Raw genomic sequence first — 8,666 nt, forward strand, 5'->3', positions numbered from 1 at the left:
TGTGTATGTGTGTGTGTGTGTACGTGTGTGTGTACGTATGTGTGTGTGTAAGTGTGTGTATGTGTGTGTACGACGTACACTGTACGTGTACAGACAGACATCAGACAACTCTGGATGTGAATTCAGACAAACATCAGTTGTTTTGCCAGAAAGTGATACCCGTGGGAGGAGAGGAGTTACACGGGGAACGTGGGAACGATGGGGGAGGGGAGGAGTCAGACGGGGAACGATGGGGAGGGGAGGAGTCAGACGGGGAACGATGGGGAGGGGAGGAGTCAGACGGGGAACGATGGGGAGGGGAGGAGTCAGACGGGGAACGATGGGGGAGGGGAGGAGTCAGACGGGGAACGATGGGGAGGGGAGGAGTCAGATGGGGAAGATGGGGGAGGAGGAGTCAGACGGGGAACGATGGGGGAGGGGCAGAGTACGTAGAGGTGATGGGCGGGGGAGGGGAGGAGTTAGACGGAGTACATAATGCTATGGGTGGGGGAGGGGAGGAGTTAGACGGAGTACATAATGCGATGGGCGGGGGGTGGGGAGGAGTTAGACGGAGTACATAAAGCGATGGGCGGGGGGAGGGAGGTGCTTTACGGGGTAAATAGGAGCGATGAGGAGGAGTGCACGTGGAGTAGACTGGTTCGTGGTGGTTCTTGGTTCTTCCATTGTTGTGACATTTCAGGGTGAGTCGTTGGATGTTTTAATTTGAGAGTTTTAAGTTTGTTTCACTGTTTCATGTTATTGTTCTTCCTCCAGAATCTCGAAACGATCGAACCTTTTACAAACGACTCTCTTTAGGGGACGAGTTTGACCTCTCTCTCCGTAACACGTGTCCATGTCCCCTGTCGATGAAAACGGCCCCGTGTCCGAAGGAAGACGAGCAGTTCACCATTTCCTTGTCCTGATGCTCGGCAGCTCGAGCCGCCCTCATCCCCCTCCTTGTGTCGATCCAGGGTGTGGCACCTCGTTTAAAAACGATGGTCGTGCGCTGCACGGAGGTGCTCAGTCACGTCGTTATTTTGTCTTGGTGCACAACCACCTCCAAGGACGAGAACCAATGGCATCACGTGACTGCTGTTTGAGTAAATAAAGTTAAAATGTTTGTGTGGTGCAATATGATAATATCGAGAAATGTTAACAATTTACACCACGTGTTGCTTTTAAAAGAGCTCTTCACTCGCAGGGGTGCCCGTGGGGGTCTGTCCTCCCACCCCTCCAGACTCTCACCCCCTCCTCGCCGATGAGTGCATGTTGCTTTGGGGATTCCCACTCTCTGGGCACGAGTGCAGAGTGTAAGAATGTAAGTTATCTCCGCAGCTGACTTGTAATACCCTCTGTCACCACCAGCACCAGGTGGCGCTACACGGTACACATCTACATGGAGAGTTCACATCGACCCGGTTCCCTCCCGAACCCCGTGACGACACACAAAACCAAGGAGCCAGTGTTCACCACCAGGTTGAGAACTTGGTCCGTGTGCCAAGTTTGGTTGGCATCGTAGTTTTGATGTGATTGGTGTTACACACACACACACACACACACACACACACACACACACACACACACACACACACACACACACACACACACACACACACACACACACACACACACACACACACACACAATTATATTTATTGATTGGAAGATACTTTAAAAAATAACTCCAAATAAAAAGAGAATCCTCCACGTTTGGTACAGCACGTCCGACCCAGGAACTGGAGGAAGTGACTCTTTTATTATATTATTAATGGGGAACGATTACACATTGTAAGCAACAAGAAACCGAACAATCGGAGATTGCACGCAGTCGGCAGGACTTGTTTTGTGTCGTTTTGTGTTCTGATGTGTTACGTAATTAATAAGAGACGTCATTAAAACTGTGAGCAGTGATGCAGGGGGCCAAGCGTCAGGTCAGGTCAGGTATGGGACCATGCGCCGGAGCAGCGCGTCGCTGCGCCCACTTTCTGCCGGTTCTCCAGGAGCCTCCGTCTGGCCGTCCCCGGGGCAGGTGCCTGGCCAATCCCCATCTCCTCGAGATGCTCATCAACCTGCTGCAACCACGAGACACTCCTCCACTCACGAGGCTCCCTCTCTGAGAGAATCTGGTGAGCAGGATCAGCGTCAGGAAAACGAGCCACGTGTCAATACAGCCACAGCTGACGCTCACGGACTATGCAGGTAACAAATGTCATTTGAGTCTCTCTCAGAAACCGCTCGTTGGACACAAAGTCCGACCAGAGATAGCCAAGGATTCTCCGAAGAGACCTGGTACCAAAGAAGAGATTTTTTTTACCACTAAGAAACAAACAGACAAACGGACGCCAAACATTATCCCCTCTGTTCGGTGAGGGTAACGAACCGCGCGTGCTTCCGCATTGTCTCGGTCGCTCAGCTACATTTATTTATTTTCATTTCCGGACACTTTCTGATGGTTCTGTGATTTTTCCCGGTGGACAGGCTTCGATATCCGTCGACACACAAAATTACCGTGCTTCCCCATTGCACGGGATTCGAACCGGGGAAGGGATGGAGGAGCAAAAATGCAAATGGCCTCTTCTCTCATTGAGCTGATAAGCTGGGAGCAACATTTCCCATTTATTACCACATCTGATGCAATTTAAATGCTCTAATGGTGGCGCGATGCTCCATTTTTTAACTGTTTCTTTGTTATGTGTCGTTTTTTGATGCCGAAGGTCTGTAATAAAAACTTGTTTCGGTGCCAAAGCCAGCAGGATGAGCCCAATGTGACGTGTCATCCACATCATGTCGGGACAAGGAATTTGGTCAAGTCCACAATGGCCGACGATGCTTATGCTTGCCTTTCGTTATCCTTCCCCGCACGAAACCGAATAATTACTCTTCCTCTTTTTCTTCTTCAGCAGTTCGTGATGAGCGCAAGGATTTGGAAGACGGACTTCCCGTATGACTTCTGTAAGGACGATGTATACTTCCCACTGGATCCCCGTGTGGAAGCTTTCCTGACACGGTGGCACATTTATGAGAGGTACATCCTTCACTGATCCCCTGATCTACAAACGATCCATCTTTGAACTGAAGGCGTGGTCATGGCCAGGAGGACCTGGGTGAAGCATGATCGGTTTGGGTGATGAATGATGTGAATGATGGCACAGGAGTGTTTTCCAGTGCAGATGAAAGATTATTATGGAGGAGATGATGCAGACACACGGTATGTGTGTGCACGTACGAACAATTTACACATTGACAGTATTCGAGTTTTAATCTGGCGAACTGGTGAGATGTTACAGTTACTCGTAAGCCTGGTGTTGGCTTAGTCGTTGTGGTGGCTGGCTTCGGATCTTTGGGTCCTGAGGGTTCACCGATGCACTGAGTTCAAGCCCCGTTGGCTGATGAATTAACACCAGGTGGGGTTGACTCGGCCTTTCATCCTTTCGAGGTCGGCAAAATGAGTACCGGTGTACTGGTCAAGAGGCACAGTATAAGCGGCACAGTCGCGCTTCCAAGAAATGATCGCTACCCGACAGCTGAGCTACCATACGCAAGAACAGAACAGTTACTCGTCCGTTTGATTGGTGTGTACTAGTTTAACTCCTTTGTACTCGCTCAAACCTTCAACCTGAGCACCACGACATGTTTACAAAAATAATTTCATTTGGACATGTCTTTGTGGAGGAGTTTGTCCGAGGCGTCCATGTGCGTTACGATGATTATCCTCTTGACTGGGAGCCATGAACCAAATTAATGATTACCCCGCATGTGCGAAGCAAAAAGCGGGTTGAGCAATTGCCTCAATCTGTCTGTCTGTCGACAGACGTCGAGGAACCAGTGCACTTAATTTAAATTGAATTGTATATTTTGAGGACTGGAGAACATGAATCAGAACACGAAGCTGAAGTTCAGCAGGAATTTGGATGTGAATTTGGAAAAATTGTACGGAGTCTTGTCCCGAGCACGCACGCGCACAGACGAGTAAGGGAATTGTTTTACTCCGTCTGCCTGGCTGTCAAACAAAATCGAAAATCATTCCAAACAGGAAACTTCCTGTTTTTTAAGGACGTTACAAAGGACACAAACAACGGGTGCGAAGAACTAATTGAACGTGTGCCATGAAAGACGGTGCATCACCGGCGGTAAACTTCCGAAAAAAAGTTTCCTTTCCTTCTCCAGCTTGTCAAACCTTTATTTTATTTCAATTTAATTATATACTCGGACACTGCAGAGATATCGAGATTGAGACGAACTCGCGGCTCGTCAGAAACGTGGATCGTGCTCGGAAATGCAATGAGCAAGAGTTGAAAACACCCCTCCCGCGTCCTTTTTCTCAGGACTGCGTGGTAAAGGTGTTCCGTGAGCTCTCGGGTTCGATTTTCCTCCCTCCATCACCGAAGGTGGACGGAGATGATGTTTTCACCCCCTGTTTTGTTTGTCTCTCTGTTTGGCTGTGAGCAGGATATCTTAAAAACGTTCTGGCCAGATTCAAACGAAATTTGGTGGAGAGGTTTGGGTGTGTCACAAGGACGAACTGATTCGATTTTGGTGAAGATCCGGATCAGGATCCGATCATTTATTAAAAAAAAATTTCGGTCAATCTTCACCATTTAGAGATCACGATATCTCAAAACGTTGTGGATGGATTCAGATGAAACTTAGGTGTGTGTGTGTGTGTGTGTGTGTGTGTGTGTGTGTGTGTGCATGTGTTTTAAGGCAGGAAGGAAAATTGGAAGGAGGAGGGATTTGGGTGGGGGTTAACGAGGATCATAGAAAAGCTCATGGTTTTGGAATGGGGACGATCTGAAATCGTGGTGAACAGCTGTCTTGAAAATCTAGAGGGAAGAACGAGATTGAAGAGAATGTGGAAGTTGGTTCTGCAGGTGAGAAAAAGAGGAATGAATCAGTGTGGGTGAGCAGTGATTTTTTAAAATGAATTATTTATTTATTTATTTACCCTTTACCATCTCCACGACCTTTGAAAAACACCTTCTCATGAGTGTGTCGTCTCTGCCAGAAATGATGATGCCCATGTTGGTCGACCTGGGCTCTGGGAAATGATCGAAGTTTTCAGGGATGCTTCAGAAAGCTTTGCTCAATGTGAACTGAGAATATCTGTCACCTTAAACTGAACTCTCCAATGGTTGACCGGAAGTGGACCATCATTGACTCGAGCTGTTTTCTCTGGCAGAATGCAGATGGCCGACACGCCGCTCTTGCGCACGCACCGGGAAGGCGGGAACTATTTCCACATGGCTTTCCTCGGCTGTGAGTTTGTGGACTGGTTAGTTGTGGAAGAGGTGGCGCCCGATCGAGATGTGGCAACGACGTTCGGAAACCAGATGTTGGAGCAAAGAATAATCCAACACGGTTCGTTCCGCACATTCTTCTGTTGTTTCCACTTCACCTCATCTCAATACTACTTCAGGTAGTTCAGGTGGTGGTTCGGTGAGTCCTCCTTAAACCCCTCTCGCTGGTTGTCATCTCCATCCGTGGGTTTTAGAAGGTAAACCAGAGTCCTCCCAAAACCCAAACCACACTGTTTTTCGGATCACATTCCAAGGATCGGGTTAAGATGTTTTGTTCCACCAAACCCTGGACAACTTCCAATTGTCTGGGACTCTGACGACTCGAGACTGGACGTCTCTGTCTGACTTCAAACTAGACGACTGAGTAAGACTCCAGACTCGATGACAGTCAGATTCCAGACTAGACGTCTTTATCCGACTCCAGAGTAGACCTCTCTGTCCGACTCCACAATAGATGACTCGGTCAGACCACAGAATAGACCTCTCTGTACGACTCCAGACCAGAACACTCAATAAGAGCCCAGACTAGATGGCGCTGTTTGATTACAGACGATGTGACTGTCCGAATCCAGACGAGGCAACATTTCTGTTCATCGCATTCATTTTTATTTATTAATTAATTTTCTTCTCTATATCTCAACGAAAAGTTATTATTTGTGGTTCAATTTGAATTCCTGGAACAAGTTTGATTGACACTTCCTTTGGATAAATAAGATCCACGACACTGTGACTGTGGAGTTAATAAAGTAACAGCACAGGTGATCTCAGGTGGTGAGAAAGGCAGAACAGTTTTGGTATCGTTATGGGTACCGTACTCGAGTTCGGTGGTCACAAGGTAGTCTGGAAATCCTTTCAAAGGCAGAGGAATAAACGAGTGTAGTTGTGAAGGAACAGATTTTAAGGATGTGAGGCGGTGTCCGAATCGATGAGAGTTGTTGGAGTCCCATGAGGAGCCATAAGGTTGTCTGCGGTTGATTGAGCAACAGACAGTTAATTGGTGAATGAAAAAGCTCTGGTTTTTGACGATGTCAAGATCCTTCCATGGAAGGATGGACCAAGGATCCTTTCTCCAAAGTATGTGTGGCATGACCTTGTACATCTCTTGTCTGCAGTATCCAACAAACAGCCATTCCTGGACAGCACATTGCTTTACCAATTCTGTCTGCGTCACCTGCTGTCCACCGACTTGGCCATCTCCCCCCGTGCGGCCAATCAGAGCCTGAAACACCCAGACCAGACCAATGAAGACGTCTGGACAAGTTTCGCCTCAGGTTGGAGAGCACCACATTCATTCAGCAGTGTCTGTGCGTGGTGTGTTTGCGTGTTGTGTGTGTGTTTATACGATTGGTCTTCCACGCAGAGAGTCAAGTCAAAGACGAGGAGTCGGTGGGGCAAGGACAAAGCGACTTGAGCAGCTGCCCCCGAACCATTGCTCTTCAGGGTGAAAATCCTTTCCTTAATTACAACTCACCCGTTCTCTGCAACCCTCACTCAGGTATGTTGCACCTGTTCATGAATTTCCTCCATAAACAATTATTTGTTTCCTTCCTGTTGCTAACATTCCGGTTGCTATTCCTCGAACATTGGAGTTAAGGCAGGTGCTTTGTCATTATAATTACCTTTTGCAATTATCTCAGGCTCATTAGAGGAGCTGACACAAAGATCACATGGTATGACACGAGGAGACCACTCTTCGGTGTACTCCATACACTTTACTACGGATACTTTTGCTCGTACGCAGACATGTACTGGCAAAAGTACCCGTCACCAGTGTCGGGAGAAGTTTCAGTGAATCTATTAATTTCAATTAGTTCATGGACTTTAACAAGATCAATTGTGTTGCACTCAGAGCCGAAGCTCTCTGCACGCGTGTGTCCGGGATGAATTGAGAGCCAAAGTACTGTTAAACTACAGGTTCGTTTTCAAATTGTAACATTCGATTTGAAATTGAGTTGTTTGTCGATCGTAAACGGACGTTTGTAGATGGACAGACGGGGTGGACAGACAGAAGTGAACGAATTGCTTAACTCCGCTTTTCCCTTTGGTTGCGCAGGAAAACAACAGCATGGAACTACTCTCCGAGTGAAGGACCCCTAACTTACTGCTGTCCTAATTCTTCTCTTCTTTACTCTCAGGCTGTAGACCCTGGTCCTATCACTGTCGATGATGCAAAAAAAAACAAAAAAACTCTTCTTCACCAACTTTGTTTGAAACTCTTCATTATGGACATCTCACGATTCAGGAATGCCTATTTCGTGCGTCTGTTTGTCTATTGTCTCTGAATGTCCTTGTAATGTATTTAAATCTTCACTGACTGCTCTCAACGTCCTCGTCCTATCCATGTTAATGTCCTTCTCCTGTACAAGCTGATCCTCAGCCCGAGACCACTGTCGGAAGACTAACGAGGAATAACAAGGAAATCCAACACAGGTGGAGGCCATTCAGCCCATCATGCCTGCACGAACACCACACCAACCCATCAAACACAAGATCCAAAACAAAAATGGGAAAAAAGAATGTTTTTAATTGATGAAATAATTTTTTATTTATTTTTCTAGTTTTTTAAATCTTTTTTCTTTTCTTCCCCTCGGAGAGGGGTCATGGGCTTGCTTAAAAAACACACATCAACCACACAACGACCCCCACCAACAGCACTCCGTACACAATCACCCATCATTGCTAAAATCTACCTAAAAGTCTCATCAGCATCCCCATCCCCCTCTATCTCCAAAACTTCCAGGTTCCTTTCTAATTCTGATTTTAACTTATCTACTTTTTCTGCTGCCACCACCTTTCCAGGGAGACCATTCCATGCATTAACTACTGAGTAAAAGTCCCCTGCCTTGCTATCACCTTAACTCTTCTCTTCTTTACTCTCAGGCTCTGTCCCCTGGTCCGATCACTATCTACTCTGCTGAATAATTAATCTTCACTTATTTTATCTACACCTTTCATTGTCTTAAACATCTCCATGATATCTCCTCATAACCGTCTCCTTTATAGTGTGTAAAGAAAGCCCCGTCTCTTTCAACCGCTCCTCATAGCTGAGTCGAGCTCGGCCCGGAATCAATCTAGTAGCCCGATGCTGAACCCTCTCTATCCTTCCTGAATTGTGGTGACCAGAACTGCACACAATATTCTAGATGTGGCCCTCACTAAATTTCTGCACAATGTTAACACCACCTCTTTTGATTTATAAATGATCCCCTCCTAATACAACCTAAAACCCGATTTGCTTTACCTGTAGCTGCCTGGCACTGTGCTGTGCTGCCTGCTTACCTCGTGTATCTATTTCCACCCCCAGATCCTTCTCCTGTGGTGACACGCTCCAAAATGACCCCTTACATCCTGTAATCTCTTTTTTCATTGTTCTTTCCCATCCCCAACACC

The 8,666-nt window shown here is 46.9% G+C and overlaps 1 protein-coding gene across 3 annotated transcripts; it reads left to right on the top strand.

The window, feature by feature from the left end:
* The first annotated feature begins 570 nt into the window (after nt 1-570).
* LOC147007007 (DEP domain-containing mTOR-interacting protein-like) lies at nt 571-8,001 on the top strand. 3 transcript variants are annotated; one of them, XM_085867649.1, is made up of 7 exons: nt 571-680; nt 1,345-1,467; nt 2,880-3,004; nt 5,159-5,337; nt 6,389-6,547; nt 6,637-6,771; nt 7,330-8,001. In XM_085867649.1, the coding sequence occupies exons 3-7, from the start codon at nt 2,889-2,891 to the stop codon at nt 7,371-7,373; spliced, it is 633 nt and encodes a 210-aa protein (XP_085723775.1). In that variant the 5' UTR covers nt 571-680; nt 1,345-1,467; nt 2,880-2,888; the 3' UTR covers nt 7,374-8,001. The 3 variants fall into 3 exon arrangements, with proteins under 3 accessions (XP_085723775.1, XP_085723776.1, XP_085723774.1); XM_085867650.1 differs by lacking the exon at nt 1,345-1,467 and having other exon boundaries at nt 576-680; XM_085867648.1 differs by lacking the exons at nt 571-680; nt 1,345-1,467 and having other exon boundaries at nt 2,684-3,004.
* Nucleotides 8,002-8,666: the final 665 nt, after the last annotated feature.

This window comes from Eptatretus burgeri, unplaced genomic scaffold (assembly GCF_056783735.1).
Source record: "Eptatretus burgeri isolate ZD-2024b unplaced genomic scaffold, Ebu_testis_v1 Ebu_testis_scaffold_909, whole genome shotgun sequence".
NCBI lineage: Eukaryota > Metazoa > Chordata > Myxini > Myxiniformes > Myxinidae > Eptatretus > Eptatretus burgeri.

What these genes read in the sequence shown, in the direction of transcription:
- LOC147007007 (XM_085867648.1), top strand. Translation starts at nt 2,685, where the DNA reads ATGCCGAAGGTCTGTAATAAAAACTTGTTTCGGTGCCAAAGCCAGCAG. An exon ending in CTGGACAAGTTTCGCCTCAG is followed by an intron (nt 6,548 to 6,636) that starts GTTGGAGAGCAC and finishes TCTTCCACGCAG; the next exon opens with AGAGTCAAGTCAAAGACGAG. An exon ending in TCTCTGCAACCCTCACTCAG is followed by an intron (nt 6,772 to 7,329) that starts GTATGTTGCACC and finishes TTGGTTGCGCAG; the next exon opens with GAAAACAACAGCATGGAACT.